Raw genomic sequence first — 22,835 nt, 5'->3', positions numbered from 1 at the left:
TGTAGACAGTAAACACAAGGTCAATCAAAATGGACTCAAATGTCTATACACCAATGCACAGAGGATGAGGAATAAACAGGGCGAATTAGAAATTCAAGTAAAAGAGGGCAGATATGATATTATTGCCATTACAGAAACTTGGTGGGATGAAACCGACAAATGGAACATACAGCTAGAAGGATTTAAATTATTTAAAAGAAATAGACCAAATAAAAGAGGAGGTGGAGTTGCACTATATATAAGAAATAACTACGTCTCTACAGAAATAGAGCACAACAATGATGAGAACAATCTTGAATGCATTTGGGTCAATATTAAAGGTTGTGGGGGAAATGACATTGCCATAGGTCTATACTACAGGCCACCCAACCAAGTAGAGGAAGTAGATGAACTTTTTGCTAGTCAGCTAACTAAGGTATGTAGGAAGCACACCACAATAGCAATGGGAGATTTTAACTACCCTGACATCAACTGGGAAACAAACTCTGCACCAAGTGGAAGATCCAACAGGTTCCTAACAAACCTAGCAGACAACTTTGTTTTCCAAAAAGTAGAGAAGGGAACAAGGGGATCAGCCATATTGGACTTAATTCTCACTAACAGAGAGGAAATGAGATAAGGTGTTGAAGCCATAGGAACCCTTGGGGCAAGTGACCATGCAATATTGGAATTCAACATTATCCAAACACAAGTAGTAGAACAAAGTCAAACTAGAGTCTTGGACTTTAAGAAAGCTAATTTCAATAAACTTAGAGAGAGCTTGGGAAAAATTCCATGGATGAGAATCCTCAAGGGGAAAACAACTCAAGAAGCTTGGGAAATTTTGAAAAATGAGATTACAAAAGCCCAGTCTAGCACAATACCAATGAAGAAGAAAAATAACAACTCCCAAAAGAAACCAGCATGGCTGCATAAAGAACTATCTGACAAACTGAAAGACAAAAAAGGTAAGTATAACAAGTGGAAGGAGGGGGACATAACTAAGGCAGAATATCAGCAAATAGCCCGAGCCTGTAAAGATGAAGTGAGGAAAGCTAAGGCTCACAATGAAGAAAGGCTTGCCACAAAAGTAAAAATTAACCAAAAAAGCTTCTTCCAACATGTTAAAAACAAGAAAAAAGTTAAGGAAACAATTGGTCCATTGCTAGGAGAAAGTGGCAAGAAGGTGACAAGCAACAGGGAGAAAGCAGAACTATTTAACTCATGTTTTGCATCTGTCTTTACACAAAGGGATAAAACAGTCCAACCTATCAAAAGCAGCGCCACAAAAATCAGATTGGGAACACAAATTGAAATAGGGAAGAAAATGGTAAGTGAGCACCTATCTACCCTAGACGAGTTCAAATCACCAGGACCGGATGGATTACACTCCAGGGTTCTGAAGGAACTGGCAGATGAGATCTCAGAACCACTGAATTATATCTTTCAGAGATCCTGGAACACCGGGGAACTACCAGAGCACTGGAAAAGAGCTGATGTGGTTCCCATCTTCAAAAAAGGGAAAAAAATAGATCCAGGAAACTACAGACCTATCAGCCTGACCTCAATACCAGGAAAGATTCTGGAAAAAATAATCAAGCAACGAATTTGCGAACACCTAGAAGCAAACAAAGTAATATCCAAAAGCCAACATGGATTTGTTAAAAACAGATCATGTCAGACTAATCTTATTGCATTCTTTGATAATGTGACAAAATTAGTGGACCAGAGGAATGCCGTCGATATAGTTTACTTGGACTTCAGTAAGGCTTTTGATAAGGTAGACCATAACCTACTACTAGATAAAGTAGAAAAAAGTGGGTTGGACAGCATCACCACCAGATGGATTCGTAACTGGCTGACCAACCGCACTCAACGTGTAGTCCTCAATGGAACTGCATCTACATGGAGGGAAGTATGCAGTGGAGTACCCCAAGGCTCTGTTTTAGGCCCAGTACTCTTCAACATCTTCATCAATGATTTGGATGAGGGAATAAATGGGGAACTCATCAAATTTGCAGATGACACCAAGCTGGCAGGAATAGCCAACACTCCAGAAGATAGGCTTAAGATACAGAAGGATCTTGACAAACTTGAACATTGGGCACTATCTAATAAAATGAAATTCAATGGTGAAAAGAGTAAGGTTCTACATTTAGGCAACAAAAACGGAATGCACAGGTACAGTATAGATGATACCTTGCTCAGTAGTAGTAACTGTGAAAGGGATCTTGGAGTCCTAGTGGACAACCATTTAAATAGGAGCCAGCCATGTGCAGCAGCTGCCAAAAAAGCCAACACAGTTCTAGGCTGCATCAGCAGAGCGATAGAATCAAGATCACGTGAAGGGTTAATACCACTTTACAAGGCCTTGGTGAGGCCACACTTGGAATATTGCATCCAGTTTTGGTTGCCACGATGTAGAAAAGATGTGGAGACTCTAGAAAGAGTGCAGAGAAGAGCAACAAAGATGATTAGGGGACTGGAGACTAAAACATATGAAGAACGGTTGCAGGAACTAGGTATGTCTAGCTTAAGAGAAAGAAGGACTAGGGGAGGCATGATAGCAGTGTTCCAATATCTCAGGGGTTGCCACAAAGAAGAGGGAGTCAAACTATTCTCCAAGGCACCTGTGGACAGAACAAGAAGCAATGGGTGGAAACTAATCAAGGAAAGAAGCAACTTAGAACTGAGGAGAAATTTCCTGACAGTTATAACAATTAATCAGTGGAACAGCTTGCCTCCAGAAGTTGTGAATGCCCCAACACTGGAAGTCTTTAAGAAGATGTTGGATAGCCATTTGCCTGAAATGGTATAGGGTTTCCTGCCTAGGCAGGGGGTTGGACTAGAAGACCTCCAAGGTCCCTTCCAACTCTACTATTGTATTGTAATGTATTGTATTGTATTGTATTGTACAACTTATTATTAATGGAAATTTGTCAATAGTTTTTGAGATACAAAAAGGTACAAGACAAGGTTGCCCATTATCTCCATTGTTATTTATTTTAACCTTGGAAGTCTTGTTGAATGCAATTCGGGACTCAAAATCCTTAGATGGCATAGCTATCAGGCAAAAGGAATACAGAACTAGAGCATTTGCCGATGATCTGGTTGTTACCCTCTCACATCCTTTGAACTCAATAATCCAGATGAAAAATATGATAGCAGAATTTGGCATGGTGTCCGGGTTTAGATTAAATCAAAACAAAACGAAAATGATGGTTAAAAACATGACAGAGATTCAAAGAAAGAGACTTGCAAATTTAGCAGGTTTTGAAATAATCTCCAAGGTCAAATATTTAGGAATACTAATCGCAGAATCAAATACAAAACTTTTCCTAAATAATTATGAAGTGTTGTGGCAAAAGATACAGAAAGATCTTCAAGTGTGGAAAAAGTTACAATTATCTTTGCTTGGAAGGATCTCAGCAATTAAAATGAACATTCTACCTAGATTCATCTTTTTATTCCAGATGATACCGGTGCTTAAATCAGATAAAACTTTGTTAACATGGCAAGCAGCCTCTCGGTTCTTACTCCAGAATTGGATTCTTCACACCCTTCTTCTCTTCTGCTAAATTTATACTGGGCGGGGAGGGTGGTGGTGGTAGAGACCAGCATAGCAGAAAATCCTGATCATACAATGTGGTTGTTGGTTGGAGAAGGCACTTTTACTGTGTGCTGCCAAAAAAACAACACAATTTCTCCACCAGGCCACCCTTGGGCATCTTCCAGGACAAGCCCTGCAGGCCCCACCCCGCTCCCACCTTTCATCCCAGGACTCCCCACTGGATCCCAACTGAAGGTGGGGGACGGGGGACGGGGACGCAAACAGGCTAAAAGGGTTCAAGCCCCTAGGCCCGACTATGTCTGCACACACGTATATATTCTTTATGTATGTATATATGTAAATATATATGTATTTATGCCTTTATGTACGTATTTACTCATCCGCCCATCCCACTCTGATCCGGCTGAGAACACAAAAACGGCGTTTGTCTGTCCGATTGTGCGTCCGCATTTGCGAAGCGCAAACCCAACCACGACTGAACTCCGGGACGAGCCCTGAGGTCGGAGCAGGGATTGCGCACGGGCTCCACTGCGCGTAGCCGGCTCGGACTGCAGGGCGCCGGGCGTGCTCGGTCCCGACAGCCGGCAGGGGGGCGGAGGGGGCCCCGGGCTTCCTCTTCGGGCTGGTGCTCGGCCGGCGACTTCCCGCTCTCCCCGGACCCCGGTGCCCTCCCCCGGCGCCGCCACCTCGCGGATTGGACCGTTTAGAGTCGCACCTGCCGGCGGGGCCCCTGGGGAGCCGCGTTGCCACGGGCTGCCTGCGCGCCAGGGACCGCGGGGCGGTGGGGGGGGGGTGGCTGCTGGCGCAGGAGCTGCCTGCCGCGCGCCATGAACGGGGTGGCTCAGGGAGCCCGGAAGGGGGCGAAGGCCGAGGCCGCCCACCCCAAGGCCCCGCGGTAAAGGGGGCGCGGGAGGGCGGGGCGCGGGGGACTCCACCAGCGTTGGGCGGGCGCCTGGGGGCAGGGGGCGCGGAGGGGGCCGGGGGAGAGCTGGAGAAAGTCCTCGGGAGCCTCCGCAGGAGGGAGCGCGGCGTCTCCGGGGGGACCGGGGGCTTCCCCAAGGAAAAGGGGCGCCAACGCAACTGCAGCCGCCCAGCTGACCCCCCCCCCCCCGACCTCCGTGCCCAGAGCGGACCACTCCCGGCGGCCACCGCCGCCCCCGGAGAGAGCCCGGCCCTTTCCCCAACGGTGCCATTCCCACAACACCTGTGACGCCGAGTCGGGGCGAGGCCGAGCGTTCTCCCTACTCCCCGTGGTGGGTTTTCACCTGGCCGTTTTTACTTCGGATTGGCGGTGAACTATTAGATAGCTTATGCCGATTGCCTGACCTGCAGAATGGGCAACTTGGGTCATTTTGAGGTGTGGGTGGCATGCAGACTGGCATCTGTTACTCCCTGGGAAGAGGAGTTCAGACACTGCCAGTCCTCTGAAGGCCTTACCTCTGCTGAAGATGGCAAGGCTAGGGAGAAGGGGGGCTAAGCATGACCTCTTGCACAACCCCTCTGGGCAGTCTGGCACACAGAGCAATGCCACAGTGCCCCCCCCTTTTAAATATGACATCCCCAGAAGTTTCTGGGCACCCCCTCTTTACTCACTCCTGGCACTGGCCAAGCCCCCCCCCCCAGCCTCAAAGAAGCCGAGGGGCGGCCACTGGGGGCTCAGCTGCCCACAGACAGAAAAGGGCCTGTGCTGATCACATTTGCTGCCCCTTGGCAATGCCTCCCTCACCCCCGGGACCAGGTGAACAGCGGGTGCCAACCCAATTCACGGCATGTGTTAAAGGTAAGGAATGGGGGCTTCCCTGCCCAGCCTTGTTTCCTGCCCTTCAACCAAGCCTCCAGCTCCCAGGAAAGCCGGCCAGGGGCCCCAAGTGGAGAGGGCTGGACCTGACCACATACAGAGTGGGGGTAGGCTGTGGCCACAGCAGGGACCACATTGGGGTGGGGGAGCGCATGAGAGCCACACCTGCTCTTCTGGGTGTTTGTCTGGGGTGCCCCCTGCTGGAGTGGGTCCCACCAGAGGCCTCTTTGCCAGCCATGCTTCTTCCATGGTGGATCCTTTTTATTTTTTAGAGTTTCATTTTTATTTCTTTATTCATTTATAAAATTTATTGGCTGCTCATCTTACCATAAGGTAATTCTGGGCAGCATATATCTAAGTTAACACATAGAATTTTAAGATCATACATTAAACCAAAGACACACGGGGAGGGCGTGTGGGGGGAGGGCAGATTGGGGGGAGGTGGGATCTTTTGTTACTGGATCCACCACCTCCATTGTGCGGTTTCCCCACTCGGGGCCCAGGCCAACTGGCAAAGCCACGTCTTCAGGCCCTCCCGAAAAGAGAGGAGGGTTGGGGCCAACTTCACATCGATGTGGGGGGGGGGGGGCAAGATGTTCCAGAGAGCAGCAAGAGAAAAGGGCCTCCTCCTCCTCCTCCTGGACCCCACCAACCGGGATAATCGGGCTGACGGGACCCACAGTAACGCCTCCTCTGCCAACATGAGTGGGACAGCCAATCCCAATGGGGTGAAACGGTCCCTTGAGTCCCCTGGCCCCATGCCATGAAGGGCCTTAAAGGGGATGCCGAACCCCTTGAATTGCCCTCTGAAAGAGTCTCAGTCCCCCCTCTCTATCTCCCCCCCCCCCCAGCAAGGATTCCGGCAGTGGGACTCGCATCCTCGACCCCTCTGGAGACAAATATTACTACTGGCTGATGCTGATGGTGCCCCCCATCCTTTACAACTGGGTCATCCTCATCTGCAGGTAGGGTCCTGGAGGGAGCAGGGGGGGCTCTGCCCCGCCACAAAGTGCCATGCGCAGAGAAGCTCCTGAACTGCGTCCAAAATCAGGAGAGGGCCAAGAAAACCCCGACTCAATTCCTCCTCATGAAAGGGGGATGTTTTTATCGGCCAAGCCAGGAGCAGTCAGAAATTAGGGGTGCAAAGGCCCTTCCAGGGGAGAAGGGAGCAGAGGGACCCTCGCACAGGGCAGCCCAAGAAGGCAGAGCAGGGGACGGGCCATTGTGGGGGCTCAGGGGAGGGGGGCTGCAAAATGGGGAGGACGGCTCAGCCAGGGAGGGTGGGAGGGAGCACAGGGCTGCTGCCCAGTTGGGTTCCCTTGGGTTGAGGCACAGCTGGAGGGGTGGGAAGGGGGGCTTGACGCCTCTCCTGCCCTTCCCAGGTTCTGCTTCCCTGAACTGCAGCAGAGGTACCTGCTGCTCTGGCTGGCCTTGGACTACCTCTGCGACCTGCTCTACCTGCTGGACATTGTGGTGCATTTCCATACAGGTGAGTGGGGCAGAAAGACATCCCCCAGGAGGCCACAGCTGTCCAGTTGGGGGCCCTGAAGAAGCTGGGGGGTAGGGTTAGGGTGCCTCTGGAGGGAGGAGAATTTGGAGGGCTCCATCACATGCTGCTGCCCCACGGCCAAAGTGGGGGGCCTGAGGACGGGGTGGGGTGGGCCTTGGGCAGAAACCTTCCTGCTCCCCCCCATGGAGGGCTGTCTCTCGTCCTCGCTGATCTTTCCCACCAAGTGGGCTGGGCCTCCTACCCCCCTCCCCCCTCCCCAAAACCTTGCCCCTGCATTCGGTGACTCTGAACACACTCAGAACGGCGCTGCCAGGAGGTGCAACCTCCAAAGCTCAGCCCAGGGCAGGGGGGAGTCCAGGGCTCCTGGAAGCGGGGGGACTTCGGGGTCACAAGTCTGAAGCTCTGGGTTGGGCTTCCTGAAGTGCTTGCAGACTCAGTTCGGAGCGTGGCACAGGGTGATTCCTCTGGGAGGGGGCTCCAGCTTTGGAGGGAGGTGGAAACTGCATAGGGGGTGGGGGTGGGGGGGCAGTCCATGGGTTTGCTTACTAATGTATGTGATCCAACCTAGAGTGACTCTGGAAGACCACTCTCCCCCACCCACCCACCCACTTTCCTCTGGCGTGGGAGAGAAGCAATGCATGCTAGACTTCCTGACCCCCAAGAGGAAGAGTGGGGCGCAGAGTCTGGAAACGGACACAGGAGAATAATTGCAGCTGGGGGTTGAAAGGAGCTCTCTGAACCGGGGGGGGGGGAGTGTTTCCTTGCAGACATTTCATTATGCAAACTAGGCAACAACATTAGTGCACTGATGGTCTTACCCACTTTGGGTAAGGAAGGGCCCCCCTCCCCCAGAGCTCAGGGCCCCTCGAAAGTCCAGGCAGCTTCAGAACATTTGCCTGGAGTGACGCCTGGCAGCCCCTTGGTCCTGTACAGGAGCGCTGAGCCCTTTCCTCCTGGGGATTCTGGGAGATCTGCATCCAAAAGGAATCCCAAACAGTTACAAAAACATTCCGGTCGTCCCCCCCACCCCCTCCAAAAAGCTTCTTGGATTCCAGCTGCTTTGCCAAGGAACAGCCAGCAGAGGACGCCCTTTCACAGGCCAGAAATACAAAGCCAGCAAAAACAAAAAGGAAGGCTGCATGTCCAGAAAATGTAAAAAATCACCCATCCTCCCATCCCCAAGCAGCCCCCCCCACCCCCTCCGGGTCTTAAAGGAGCTCCAGAGGGGGGGGCAGGCCCCAGCCAGCCCCCAAGCCCCGCAGAGTGAGCCAGTGGGAGTTGCTGAACTCAGAACACTTTGCCTAGCTCCCATCATCACAGCTAGTGAGACCAAGAGAAAACCGGTGTGTGTGTGTGTGTGTGTGTGTGTTACAGACTAGCACTGCCCACTATGGAAGGAGCAAAGCGCCATCCCGCCTGGGCTGGTGGCCTACTGGGATGCCACCCCGATTACATGGCTGCCCGACTACAAGGGGCCAGGAGTGATGCTCTCCCAACATGCTGGACAGCAGTTATCCGGGGACCAAGGTGGCTCCTGTCCCGTGACTTCACCCCAGAGCTCCAGCTGTTCCTCCAGCTGCAGCCCCAAGGCTTTCTCCAGAAGCCCCCCCCCCCTCCAAAGACTGAATCAGGGGCTAGGGAGAATCCTCCACTCCAGCTGGACCAAGGCAGGCAGGGACTCTCCCTTCCTCAGAGGCTGGCCTTTCTCCTACCTGGGCAGACCCAGATGCCCGGAGGAGCCAGCTGGGGGGGAGGGGTCCCCTGTGCACCACCTTGGCTTCTCCAAGCCACCTTGCCAGAGGCTGCTGGCAGAAGAGGCTGTCCGGAGACTTCCTTCTGAGGGACCTGCTCACGGGTAGCAGACACCAGCAGCAGCCAGGACTGTGGAGGGGAGCCGTTTAAGGGAGGAAGCAGAGGGGCTCCTCCAGCCCTTTGCCAGGCACCTCTCCTGTCCCCCCCCCATGCTGATGCCCCCCCTTCTCTGCCAGGCTTCCTGAAAGAAGGGTCTCTGATTCAAGACCGCGCCCAGATCTCTCGGAGGTACCGCTGCTCCTCGGCCTTCTTGTGGGACTTCCTGTCCGTGCTGCCCACTGACCTCCTCTACCTGCACGTGGGGCTGGGCAGGCCAGCAGTCCGAGCCAACCGCTTCCTGCGGAGCCCCCGTTTGTTTGAGGCCTTTGACCGCATCGAGACCCGCACGGCGCACCCCAACTCCTTCCGCATCTCCAAGCTGATGCTCTACGTCTTTGTCACCATCCACTGGAACAGCTGTGTCTACTTTGCGCTCTCCGACCTCATCGGCTTCGGCACGGACGAGTGGGTCTACCCCAACAGCAGCCTGCCCGGCTTCGACCGGCTCCTTCGCCAGTACCTCTACAGCTTCTACTTCTCCACCCTCATCCTGACCACGGTGGGCGACACCCCCATGCCCCAGCGGGAGGAGGAGTTCCTCTTCATGGCCATCGACTTCCTCCTGGCCGTCATGGGCTTTGCTACCATCATGGGGAGCATGACGTCCGTCATCTCCAACATGAACCATGCCGACAAGTCCTTCTACCCCAACTACGACCTGGTGAAGGACTACCTGCACTCCCAGCAGATCAGCCGGCAGCTGCAGCACCGGGTGGTCGACTGGCAGCAGCACCTGCAGATGAATAAGAAGATGACCAATGAGCTGCAGATCCTCCAGCACCTGCCCGAGCGCCTGCGAGCCGAGGTGGCCATCAGCGTCCACCTGCCCACCCTCCGCAAGGTCCAGATCTTCCAGAACTGCGAGCAGAGCCTGCTGGAGGAGCTGGTGCTCAAGCTGAAGCCGCAGGTCTACAGCCCCGGGGAGTACGTGTGCCGGAAGGGGGACATCGGCCGGGAGATGTACTTCATCCGCGAAGGGCAGCTGGCCGTGGTGGCGGACGATGGTGTGACCCAGTATGCGGTGCTGGGGGAGGGGCTGTACTTTGGAGAGATCAGCATCATCAGCATCAAAGGTGAGGAGGGGGGAGGGTATCACATGAGCTGCAGAGGAGCAGACAGACCCCCCAGTTGAGAACTCCCAGTTGACTGGGTATTGCCAGGCTCAGCCCGAGAACGATGCAAAAGAATCCAGTCTAAGTTCAGTCCGTGATTTGCCTGTAGACAAGACTCAAAGCTTGCTTCTCTCCCTCTTCACAGTTCCTTATCTTGGGAGATCCTAGGCTACCCTAAATCTGTTCCACTTCACACATCCAGCTCCAGACTGTGCTGTCTCTTCCCCTCCCCCTCCCTGAAGTGCACCCCACCTGCCTGGAAAGCATCCTGCGTTGCTGTGGTCCACCACAGGCATCAGGGGAAGGGGGATAAAGCACAGAAAGGACTGCAAAATTCAATTATCACTGCCTCTCTCGAACTCTGGTTCTAGTCTCCCCCTGAGATCCGTGGAGGTCCTCAGGCATCCAGGTCCTGGTTGTCCCAAAGGTGGTTTTTTTTTCAAGAGGCAAAGGGACTTTCTGTTTTTCTTTGAAGGTGTTTTGCTTCTCATCCAAGAAGCTTCTTCAGCTCTGACTGGATGGCTGGGAATGGAAGGATTTCTATTCCTAGCACATAGCTGGTCATTTGCATTCTTTCTCAGAGTCCTTGAGGCCACCTGGAAGTTTATCTGTATCAAGATAGGCGATGTTGTATCCCTTCCCCTCTGTCAATTCAGTTTTGACATAGATAGCCCCTTTGACCCTTCTTCTCAAACCAGTGGTCCTCTCTATCCAAAACGTGGACTTTGCTGTCTTCAAAAGGCTGGCCTGTGTCCCCTAAATGCAGAGGGCCTGCTGAATCTTGTCCTGATGGGTTTGTTCTCCTATGTTGTGCCATGCGTTTGTGAAGGGGCTGTTTTGTTTCCCCAATGTGCAGATCTCACATGGCTCACTTCGCTGTACTGCATGTACCAGGCTCCTCAGTTGCTCAGGTATATGCGGTGCAATCAGCTGCAGTCTTAGGATGTGCAGGAGCCTCTCCCGACTCTTCCTGCTTCCCCACCCCTCAGGGAACCAGTCTGGGAACCGCCGTACGGCCAACATCAAAAGCATCGGCTACTCGGACCTCTTCTGCCTCTCCAAGGAGGACCTCAAGGATGTGCTGGCCGAGTTCCCCAACGCCAAGGCGGTGCTGGAGGCCAAGGGCCGGGAGATTCTGCTCAAGATGAACAAGCTGGATGTTAATGCTGAGGCGTCCGAGATCGCCAAGCAGGAGGAAGAGGAGCGACGGACGGCAGCCCTGGAGGATGGGCTGGATGTCCTGCAGACGAAGCTGGCCCGTGTCCTGGCAGGGCTGGAGTCCAGCGCCTTCAAGATCGCCCTGCGCTTGGAGCGCCTGGAGTGGCAGGTGCAGGTTTGGGGGGAAGGGGAGGGGACAGAGGAGGGGACCGAGGCTTAGGAGTCCCCCTGCGCCCCTTCACCAGCTGGCCTTGGGACTGCAGCTTCTGCCGGGGGGGAGGGGGGAGCCGTTTTTAGGGCAGAGTCCTCCTGGATCGGGGATCTTCCACTTCAGCTGCAGGGGGCAGGAAGGGAGGCTAGCTGGAAAAGGAACCCGGAGCTCGCAAGGGGCCTTGGAGGTCAGCTAGAGGGTGACATTCCTGATGGAGGGCCTCTCTTCAAAGGGGAGTCCACCAGTCCCAGGGCCAGCCTCCTCCACCATTGTCCGGCTGCCATTGTCTGTCTGTCTTCTGGACCAACTGCAAATAATTCATCCCATTCACTCTAGGACAGCCTTCAAACACTCCCCCCTTCTGGGCCCTGGCCACTTTCCCTGCTCCCCCTTGCGGAGGCTTTGGACAGAGCAAGATGGAGGCCAGAAGTCCAGAGAACCCCCTGCGGGCCCTGCACCTCAGCAGCCCTAGGCCACCTGGGCAGGTGAGGGTGGGATGAGCTGGAGTGGAAGGCGTGTCCAAGACTGGGGGCTTTCTGGTGTTTTAATTGGCCCCCTTTCTCTTCCCCTTTCATTTCTTTTGCTAGTAGCCTTAACTTTCAAGAAGAATGTTAAAAAGCCTTTTCTTTGGCCGAAGTGTTTGATGCATAGTCAATGAAATACTTTTGTTTTCTGCCGTCTCCAAGCGTCAACAAACCAAGCCCTGAGAATGTATCTTTATACCAATGACCTATTCCGCTGTTTTTTCCTTTGCAAATGGTTCTTTTACTTTGATCCAGGATACAATGTTCTTCTCAGTTCTGATACTTTCATACTATTAGATTTCTAATTTTTCATAATCTAACTGAACAGATGACTGTTCCTAATCCAATCACCTTTCACCTTGAAGTTTATTTGTTGCCCAAACTATGAAAAAGAAATACAATCTATATTCCAGGTTCTCTCTTTTAAAAGGGAATTCTTTTTCTCTTGGAAGGTTCCAAATAAGTCATGAATTAAACGGTCTTCAAGTCATAGAACGTAGAATAATAGAGTTGGAAGGGGCCTTGGAGGTCTTCTAATCCAACCCCCTGCTCAAGAAGGAGACCCTGGCCTAGGCCCTAGACCATTCCAGAAAATTGGCTGTCCAATCTCTTCTTAAAAGCCTCCTGTCACCCTGGGGCTCAGGACCCCGGACAGCACCCCAAGGTTCGAGGTAGCTGGTGAAGTATTTTTAAATGAGATTTGGGTTAATGTCAGGGTTCCAAAAAACACCCCCAACAAAATGAAACTCCAAGGCTTGTGTTTCCTCAAAGTTCCACTTTATTCGAGATGTCATGTTGGCACATCTGGGAAAACCCGAATCTGAAATCTTTCAGGTTTTCCCACCCAGTTGAAAGTTCAGGATCCTGCCCCCACACCCACAAGTCCATTGCATGTCCAATCTCCCACTGCCATGACAGACTGATTCCTCCCATCCATATCTGGCCAGGTGCAGAGAAAAAAATGACCTTGACTTTCTAAGGAGAATATTGTTATGACTACATATCTCCCATACTCTGTATAATCCCCCCTCCCATTTTCCCACGGTAGATAGTATGGCAGGCCTGAAATCCAAAAAGAAAAGGTGGCTTTCAGGTCTGACACCTCCGGTATTGGAGCATTCACAACTTCGGAGGCAACTTCCGTTCCACTGGTTAATTGTTGTCACTCAGAAAGTTTCTCCTTAGTTCTGTGTTGCTTCTCTCCTTGGTTAGTTTCCATCCGTTGCTTCTTGTCTTGCCTTCGGAGGCTTTGGGGGGTAGGCTAACCCCTCATTTTTATAGAAGCCCCTCAAATATTGGAACACTGATTTCCTGCCTCCACCAGTCTGTCTTTTCAATAAACCGTCAGACATCCCTAAATCCCATACGTGTTCTTGGTATGTTTTAGCCTCCCGCCAGCTCCCACCTCCTTGTTCTTCCTCTTCTCTGCATTTTAACTGGGATCCAATAAATTGAGGCAAGGACCTGGAGCCACGCGTGGCCGTCAGAATCCGCCCCTTTCTCAGTCCAGTCACAGGGAGGAAAGCAAGCGGCGCCCTTCTCTCTGCTCTCCTGGGCTGCTCCCCTCGCCTTGGCTTTGCAAGTTGCCTGGGGGGGGGGGCGCAAGGACCAGGCTCCAGCTTGGAGGAGACCCCTTCGATTCGTGGCCTCTGAGCAGGAGCAAATCCACCTCCTTGGTGAGCTGCCAGGAAAGCCAGGAGCCTCCCGTGAACTGAGGGAGACCAGAGGCCCACCAGGAGCTGGATGGGTTTTCATCAGGGGGGGGAGGAGGGGGGGCTGGCTTCTTTTCCTGGCCTCGTCATCTGGAGCCAGGTCGCCTCTGAGGGGTATAAACGAAGACAGACAAAGATCCTGATTTTGTGCCAGGGAGAGCAATGGCCACCTGCAGTCAAATGGAAGGGCTGGGCTCGAAGCTCCTTTGGCCGGTGGCTTCTGGAAATCGAGGCTTCCGCAGAGGAGGAGGCGTCCCGACAAAGCCCCCTCGGGCGCTTGCTCCATTGTCTTGGGGTGAGCTGGGTGGTGAGATGCAAGCGCCGTTGCCAAGGCAACCAGGGGAAAACATTTCTGAATGTCATTCACTGAACTGGGGGGGGGGGCAGCAGGCGGAAGAGCATCACCCGATTTCCAACGTCCAGTCCTTGCAGCTACAGCAGCTTTGGGCTTCCTCCGGAGCCTGGTCTCCCTGGAGGAGCTGAGAGTTTGGGGCTTGGGGTCGAGACCCCTCGGGGGGGGGGCACCTGTGGGGCCGAGAGGAGATGGGCCCCGGCCGCTCAGAGGAGTCCTGCAGGGTTAGCTAAGTGTCAACACCAGATGGGGGGGGGGGTTGAGCGGGCATAGATTGTGCTGGGGAGGGGGTGGCCAGACTGCTTGGGGAGACCGGAGGCTCCTTTCTCCATAAAATAGAAACTGTCAGGAAGACCCAATGGCTGCCTCCCTTTCAGTCCCTCTGAGGAGGCCCTCCCCCTCTCCATCCAGGGAGCCTGAGGGAAGGGGCGGCCATGGAAGGACCCACAATCCTGATGGACTCCAGGTGTGCACACACACACACACACACACACGACACTTTTGTTTTGCAGCCAGAGGCCCTTCCTGGAGGGGGAGAGCCTGGGCCCTTTGCTGCCTCCCCCCCCCCTGGTGGGCTTTGTGCCGCCCTCTGCCTCACAGCTCTCTCATGGGGGGGGGATGTCCAGCCCAGCCTCTCAGCAGCCCCAGCCTCAGTTCCTCCTCCCTGGGCAGCAGCGGCCCCTGGTTCATTAGCCAGTAAAACTGTGGCACAGGCATTGGCTCAGTGACAAGGCGAGCGGCAGAGGAGCTGCGTCGTGAAAGCCCAGCTGGGCATCTCCTAATGGGGGCAACGTGGACTCTCGCCAGCGGACCCCAAAGGAATAAGATGGTGAACGGCCCAGGGTCCCTCGTCCTCCTCTGCCTTGGAGATCTTTCATTGTGAGGCCGAGGCAGGAGGCAGCCATGCTCAGGCCAGAGATGGGCATTATGCCAACCTGAGTCTCTCAATCCACGGGGATGGCCAGAGAGAAGCCCCCCCCTCCCAACCAAAGGATTTACTGGACGGCACCAAGCGAAGCTCCTCCCCCCCCTTTATTAAGATGACATGTAACACGGGCAGCATTTTTCCCTAGTTTTCATAACCTGCCTTCACAAGAGGTACTTACCCCTCAAAGCCCCCTCCCAAGGACCCCCCCCCCCCCACACTCTCATTGTACACAGGGAAATCGCTTTGCACCAAAAAGATTTGGGAGCCTGTTCTGGCTTAATGCAGAGGGATGCTGGTGAAGAGGGGGCTAGCCCTACCAACCAGCAGGGGCTCCTTGGGCACTCAAGAGGCAGAAGGGGAGAGCCCCCCCCCCGGGTTTCTTGGGATGGATGGAGCCCTCCACCATTTCCAGGAGAGGAGAGCCCCACCTTCCCTGGCAAGGGGGCAGGCAGAGACTTCCTCGCTGCTTGAAGAGCGAGCCAAGAGAAAAAGCAAGCCGAAGGGCACCAAGAAGTGGCAGGGAAGAAGCTGGCATCCCATTGCTGCCCAGCCCCTGGCAATCCAATGTTCCTTTGTCTCCCAGCCCTGCTGTGGCAGTAGGTTTTCCCTGCTGCCCCACGACTTCCCCCCCCCATTCCCCAGGGGTGAAAAGTCCAGACCCAGCCAGCAATTTGGAGGGTTGGGAGCCTCAGGCCAGACAGGGTGGGCAGCCAGGGACTTTGGCTTTTCAGGCGTTTTGCGTGTCTGTCACAGATGACTGTCGCAAGGAGGCTCTCAGACCTCCCAAAGACCCTTGGCTCCCCTGGGGTGAGGTGGTGGGTTCTTTGGCTGCACTGAAGTCAGGCTAGGACCACATTTCCACTGCAAAAGGTCACCAGTATTTCCCCTCATCCCAGCGCTCTCCACACCACCAGTCTGCCTTCAGCCAACGAAGATCCCCTCTGGGTGTTTTGAGAAAGGCTGAGACGTTAGGGGTAATCCACATTCCTTCTCAGGGTGGGTGGCCTTGGGTGCTGCTGGCACAAACCGGTTCTCTGTTCTTCCTCAAACTGTCCTTCCCCCCACCCCCTTTTCCCCATCACAGGCCCATACATTTTTATTGCCCCACTAGTCCTCTTATCCATCCATACATGTTGCTTGCTGGCGAACAGTTTTACAAAACAATGCTTATTTCTAGTAATGCACTGTGATGCTCCACTATCAACAACCCATGAATCATGGCTTATTGGTGCATTTCTAGGGATAGTCAAAGTAGACATAACTAAATAGCCAGTAGCATTTTTCTTAGCTTTTCTAGTATTCTGGTGTTTTGCATATTTACAGAATCTTGCTATATGCCCCTTAGCCCCACAAGAAAAACATTTTCTAACAGTATAGGCAGTTGAAGGTGACTCTTCATGTTGAGGTGGTTTCTCTCTCAGTTGTTCTCTTTCCAACCTTCTTCTGGACTCTTCCAACAGTCGTGCAGTTATATCAGACAATGTTAGTTCATTTCAAGTTAGGACCTCAAGTGAAGATACGAAATCATCATAACTCTCATCCAGTGATGACAGAATGATGTAGACTTGATGTAACTCTGAGAAAATAAGTTCCTTTTCATGTAGCTCTTGGAAAACTCCATTCACAAAGTTTAAATGAGCTAACATATCTCCACCCTTCAGAAGACGTGCCCTAAACAGTTTGCGGGTAAGATGTATATGTGCACCTACAGTGTCACATACATATATCTTCTTCAAATTCTCCCAACATCTTGCAGCAGAATTTTCCCCACGAATATAATTGTTGGTCAGCCAGTGTTAGACCAATTATACACAATGCTCGTTCGTTGCATCGTTGAAACTCTGCTATCTTCTTGGCAGCATCCTCGTCATCTGGATCCCAAGAAGTCACGTCCAGTGGATTCTGTACAGCATCCCATAATCCCTCATTACGCAGGAGTAGGCTGCACTTCATAGACCAGGAAACATAGTTTGTTCCATCCAACCGAGTTATTAGTGATAGACTTGCTAATGGGGCATGTGCCATCTTCTCCATGATAGTAACACTTACAAACTAAACAGCTGTCTGTATACGGTATTGCGTATCGACACCAACACTCTTTTAGCTACATCTGGTACACTCTGGGCCCATAACCAGTGTTAAGTAAGTAAGCTCCCTGTTAGGAGAGCGAGTGTGCAGAGAAGCGTAATGAGAGTGGTATGGAAGAACATGCACAAACCAGCATACAGGGACACCGAATAGTATAAAATATAGTAGTTTACTATGTGGAAATATAGAGGTATTCAGAGTTCAATTTAAAGTTCAAGTCATACATGGTTCAGTCAGTTAGTTATCAATATTCTCAGTTAAGGAAATAATCCTTCGAGCACAGTCCAGTATCATATAATCAGTGCAGCACACAAAGTAGCTAGCAGTAGCAAAACCCACAGTAACTCATGTATCCACCACCAGCATCTAACAAACAGAGAGCTAACAGTCATTCTGACTCCCTCTTATGGCTGCTTGAGGTAACAGCAACCAATCACATTACAGCAGTACTTAAAGCTACAGTTCTGAGTACTGAGACGATTTCTGGTATCCGAAGGCGACGGACGCGTGCGTCCGCCGCTCGCTGTTTCGGTGGGCTCCCCTTAAGTCGGGGGAGCACAGGGTGCCTTGGAGGGGTGCCCTGCTGTAGGGGCTGCTTGCTGGGACCCCCTGGAATGGCAGCGGCCACGGGGGGGTCTCCAGCTTTGCCCCAGGAGCCAGAAAGCGTGGGGGGTGCACGGAATGCCACCGTGCACCTTCGCCAAACGGAGCCTGGAAGGAAACAATCAATTTGAAAGACGCAGCTGAAGTGCGGTGAGGTGGGGGATCTCCCCAAGTCTTTTACTGGTTTACTCAATTGTTGAACTGCAGTTTTTTTTAAGAACTTTGTTTCAACCTTTGGAAGAGTTAAGATTGGAGGGAGGGGAATTTCCACCCCCCTCGGAAAAGCGGCACTTGCAAAATCTCTCCCTCTCATAGGAGAGAGAGAGAGAGTTAAAAACTTACTTTCACTTCCTCTAAACCAGCGGTTCTCAAATAGTGGGGCGCGCCCCCCTGGGGGGGGCGCGAGGCTCCGTAAAGGGGGGCGCGAAGGCTCCCTTTCCATCTGGGTGCAACGGCGGCGGCGTGGGCGAGGCATAATATATCCCGGCTTGAAGTGGCAGCGCTGGGGACTGCTCAGAGACTCATCAGAGCCGCGGGCTGGAGCTGTGCAAGAAGCCTGCTCGGGCGGGGGTGGGAGGGAGGGAAGCATGGCTGTCCCAGGCTTCCCTCCCTCCCCCCCCCCAGCCCAAGCAGACTTTTTGCACAGCTCCAGCCCGCGTCTCTGATGAGTCTCTGAGCAGTCCCCAGCGCTGCCACTTCAAGCCGGGATATATTCTGCCATGCCCTCGGCGGCGTCTTTATGCAGGTAGCTCGCCTCCCCACCAGCAGCTCCACCGCCAACATTCCGTCTGGAAGCGGAAGCCGCTGTTGGGGAAGGGACAAAGGGGCGGCGGTCGCCCGATCTTGCCACCGCCACCCCTTCGCCCCTGGTAACGGCGACTGTTGTGCTGCTGCTTCCAGCTGGGATGCTGGAGGAGCTGCTGGCAGGGAGGGAGGGAAGAAAGGGAGGAGGGAGTAAGGATAGACAAGCAAGAGGGAAAGAGGAAAGAAGGCAAGCAGGCAGGAAGGAGGCAGAAGGAAGGAGGGAAGAATGGAACTGGAAGGGAGGCAGGGAAGGAGGGAGGGAGAGAGGAAGGATAGGAGGATAGGGAAAGAGGAAAGAAGGCAGGCAGGCAGGGGGAAAGTGGAAGGAGGGAACTGGAAGGGAGGCAGGAAGGAAGGGAAGGAGGAAGGGAGGGTGGAAGGAAGGATAGACAAGCAAGAGGGAAAGAGGAAAGAAGGCAAGCAGGCAGGAAGGAGGCAGAAGGAAGGAGGGAAGAATGGAACTGGAAGGGAGGCAGGGAAGGAAGGAGGGAGAAAGGAAGGATAGGAGGATAGGGAAAGAGGAAAGAAGGCAGGCAGGCAGGGGGAAAGAGGAAGGAGGGAACTGGAAGGGAGGCAGGAAGGAAGGGAAGGAGGAAGGGAGGGTGGAAGGAAGGATAGACAAGCAAGAGGGAAAGAGGAAAGAAGGCAAGCAGGCAGGAAGGAGGCAGAAGGAAGGAGGGAAGAATGGAACTGGAAGGGAGGCAGGGAAGGAGGGAGGGAGAAAGGAAGGATAGAAGGATAGGGAAAGAGGAAAGAAGGCAGGCAGGCAGGGGGAAAGAGGAAGGAGGGAACTGGAAGGGAGGCAGGAAGGAAGGGAAGGAGGAAGGAAGGATAGACAAGTAAGAGGGAAAGAGGAAAGAAAGCATGTGACTACGGTGGGAGTCGAGGAAAGACCGGTGTGCTATGTTATGCAGAGGTGTACTTATAACAATTTTATAGACAAATTATACTATTTACAGTCGCGCGGGGGGGGGGGCGCGAAATGTTTTCTTCTTCCTAGGGGGGGCATGACAGAAAATAATTGAGAAGCACTGCTCTAAACAATGGAAAAATAATTTTTGACCACAATTGCGAGAGAAAGGATGGTTGAACTGACTCTTCTTTAAACTATGTATGGGAACTTTGGACTTGTTTCCTGACCACCTGTAAAGGCTGAGCCAAGATGACCACTTCCTCCTTCTTCATTGTCTTTATGAATGAAATTCCTCCTTTGGAAGATTTTATGGCTCTGAACTAGTCTGCACCCCAAAGATCTCCAGGAGCCTCTCTAAATACGCTTTTCCCTTGGATTTGGAATATTTTGATTCATCTGTTTGATCTAGTCTTGTATTAGAAGATTTATTCTTCCTTGGATTTGCCTGCCTTGTGATCTCTACTGGCTGTGCTCTCGCCATTTCTTTGCACATATTCATAACTATCTCTGAACTTTATGATGGGTCTGGCAAGGCTTCATCGGCCCCGACATCTTCTATGTCTAGTACAATTACTCAGCAGTCACAACTGGGGTCATTTCTACAACCTAAAGCCCCTGAAGAGAGTAAAAAGGACTTATCTACTCACCAGATGCTTCAATCTATCTTAAAGGGACTGGACGAAATGAAAAAACAACTGAAAGACTTAAATGATCAGCTCAGAGAAATGAAACAACAAGCCACACGGAATAAACAGAGAATAGATGTACTGGAGGAGGGTGCGGTCGGGATGAGGGATGAGGTTAAGACAATCCAAAGGGGGAATGTAGAATTTGAAAACCACATGATAAAAATGGAATTTGAAAGGATGTCTTTTTTCCTTAGGTTTCAAAACTTGCCAGAAGTTGAGAACGAAGATCTTAAGGGGATTATGACCACAATACTAGCAGAATACATTAATAGAGATAAACAACAGTTGTGGTGGGATATAGACTTGATTTATAGGATTAATTCAGCATATGCAAGAACACACAATGTTCCAAGGGAAGTTCATGTTAAATTTCTTAGAAAGACTTCAAGAGACGAGGTTCTAGGAGCTCAAAGGGGAGGACCACTAAAATATAAAGATAAAGAAATAACCATTCTTAAACAGATTCCAAAGAAAGTAAGAGATAAGAAGAAATATTCCTCTTTAGCAAAAATATATATACATAATAAAGGGGTCTGGTTCAGGTGGTTATTACCAGAAGGCATGTTGATTTTCTGGGAGGGCAGCAGAATTAGAATTAATACAGTTGTGGGGGCGGAGGCTTTCACTAAAAAACATAGTGCTCTCCTAGATGAAATGGGGGATGGTACACAAGAGATGAGGGAGGGAGGGGCTGAGGCTCTGCCAATGGACGGGGGGGGGGGGGAGGATGCAACAACTAGAAGACTCAGATCACAGAAGTGACTTGAAATATTATTGCAATTGTTGTTGTAATGTACCTTTACGGAAGTGATACAAAAATGATTGAAATATACTGATGACCTAGTGTTAAACTTAAAACTGCTAATTTCTATTCAAATGTTGATTTATTTCTATTCTTGTCTGTAAAGGTTGTGAGACTTGGGGGGACTGCTATCCCCCGCACGATGTAGCTGTCAAAATTTTTTATACCCTTTTTGAGCCTTTTCCCTGAAAAAAATTGTAAAAACCAATAAAACTTCTTTTTTAAAAAAAGCTACAGTACTACCATCATGGTTTATATATTGCTGACCCAACTGTTAACTTACATTCCTAACAGGCTGTTTGTGGGGCATAGGTGGTGCTTAATTAAGGAACCCCCACAGACACAAACAACTGCACTCAGAGGCTAAGAGTCTCAGGTGTGACCTCCTGGCCTGCCTTTGCTAAGCTCCCTTTGGGCTGGTTGGCCTTCAGCCTGGACCAGGAAGCTTCCCAGCTGCATTGGGGGAGGGGGAGAGGAGTTTTGGACTCCTCTGGGCCAGTGTGTGACCCTGTTGGATGCCCAGGACTCAAAAGGGAGCAGCAGAAGCCCAGATGAGGCCACAGCCACCTTCACACAGCATGTACAACAGGGTCAACCAAAGGCACAGTGGCTCCACTGGCTTAACAGACTCCAGAGGTTTCATCTGGGGTCAGTTTCTAGGGCAAAGTCTGCGGAGGAATCCCAGCCTGCTTACTTCCTTCGGGGCCTGAGGATCTGCTGCCTGCATGAAGGAACCGGCCTCAGCTGCCAGAATAGGCAGCTTAGGCAGCAGGTGGGACCAGACCCAACAGTGGCGAAGGGCCCAGGGGCCCTGCCTGCCCAAGCCCGGCTGGAGGGCAGCCCAGTGAGGGAGAGGGAGCCTTGGGAGCTGCTACAGGGAACAGGGCATCTGCCTCCTCTCTTCCAGAAGAAAGGCATGGGCGGCTGGAGGGGAAGTGTGGGCGCGTGGAGGAGGGAACCGGCTGAGCTTCTTGTGGCTGAAGCAGCGAGGCGAGTGGAAAGCCTGAAGGCAGCCCAGAACGCCGAAAGTGCTGCATGGCCTCCGTGGGCCAAAAGCTTGGCTGCGTTGCATGAGTGTGGAGAAGCGAGATGGACACAGGTATCCAAAGCCACGTGGTGGCCACGCAGGGACCGCCTGGCTCCTCCGGGGCCTCGGAGTGCAACCCCAGGAGGGGAGGAGAAGCTGCGGCCTCCCTCTCCTCCACCCCACCACAGACGCCCAGTGCCAGAGCAGAGCCAGGCAAGGGCAGGAATGGCAGCTGGAGGGCGCCCCCGCATTTCCTGAATCAGCTATTAACACCGGCAGCATCCAGGGCCAGGAATGGGCTCCCCAGACCCTCGGGCTGCAAAGCTGCGGGGAGAAGGAGTGGGGGCAGGGATCCAGGCACAGGCAGCCTGTCCAGAGCCCACATTGACCAAACATCCCCCCCTCACCCAGTGGCTGCACTTGGGAATTACGGTCACTAAATGAACTGTTGTAAATCGAGGACTCCCTGTAATGCTTTGTTTTGGTTTTGACTTTGTTGTATAGGTAGTCACGTTACAACCACAAATGGGACCGAAATGTCTGTTGCTCAGTAACACGGCTGTTAAATGAGTCACGCCTAATTGTACAACTTTTTTGCCATGGTTGTTAAGCGAATCATTGCAGTCATTAAGTGAATCACACATCTGTTAATCATATCCAGCTTCTCCCACTGACTTTGCTTGCAGAGAGCCGGCAGGGAGGGTCGCAAATCCAGATCGCGTGATCCTGGGGTACCATAGCTGTTGTGGGCACCTGTCAGCGCCCAAGTGCCCAAATGTTGATCCCATGAGACCAACGGGGGCAGCAAATCCATTGAATAAATGAACTAGAAGGTGGGCTTTTCTTGCCGCTGCTCTGTGGAGCCTTCTCCCCTTGGGGGACTGGAGCGGCCCCAACCCTCCCTCCCTCCCTCTCGCCTTTCCCCAAAGCCTTAAAAGCCGGGCTCTGCACCCGGGGGGTCTGGCCCTTGGAGGGTGTGAAGGGACCCCGTTTCCTGGCTTTGCTGTCAGTTGATTAAGCATCACAGCTGCTCTTTCTACTCATGTATTGTTTGGATTTACATTTGTTGTTATAATGTTTTCGGTTTCATGGTTTTAGAATCGTCAGCCGCTCAGAGTCGCTGTTGTGTTGGGCTCCGACTCA

At 52.3% G+C, this 22,835-nt stretch overlaps 1 protein-coding gene across 1 annotated transcript; it reads left to right on the top strand.

The window, feature by feature from the left end:
• Positions 1–4,377: 4,377 nt before the first annotated feature.
• On the top strand, positions 4,378–21,950 carry CNGA4 (cyclic nucleotide gated channel subunit alpha 4; the record flags this gene model as incomplete). The annotated part of the gene is made up of 7 exons (XM_081952344.1): positions 4,378–4,445; positions 6,200–6,313; positions 6,731–6,837; positions 8,847–9,842; positions 10,871–11,214; positions 11,592–11,735; positions 21,189–21,950. The coding sequence occupies 7 exons, from the start codon at positions 4,378–4,380 to the stop codon at positions 21,948–21,950; spliced, it is 2,535 nt and encodes an 844-aa protein (XP_081808470.1).
• Between the last annotated feature and the right edge of the window lie 885 nt (positions 21,951–22,835).

Source organism: Natrix helvetica (genome assembly GCF_964273705.1).
Source record: "Natrix helvetica genome assembly, chromosome: 4".
In the NCBI taxonomy this organism is placed as follows: Eukaryota; Metazoa; Chordata; class Lepidosauria; order Squamata; family Natricidae; genus Natrix; species Natrix helvetica.
The sequence above is the reverse complement of the archived record's forward strand: the minus strand, read 5'-3'. Positions and strand labels throughout refer to the sequence as shown.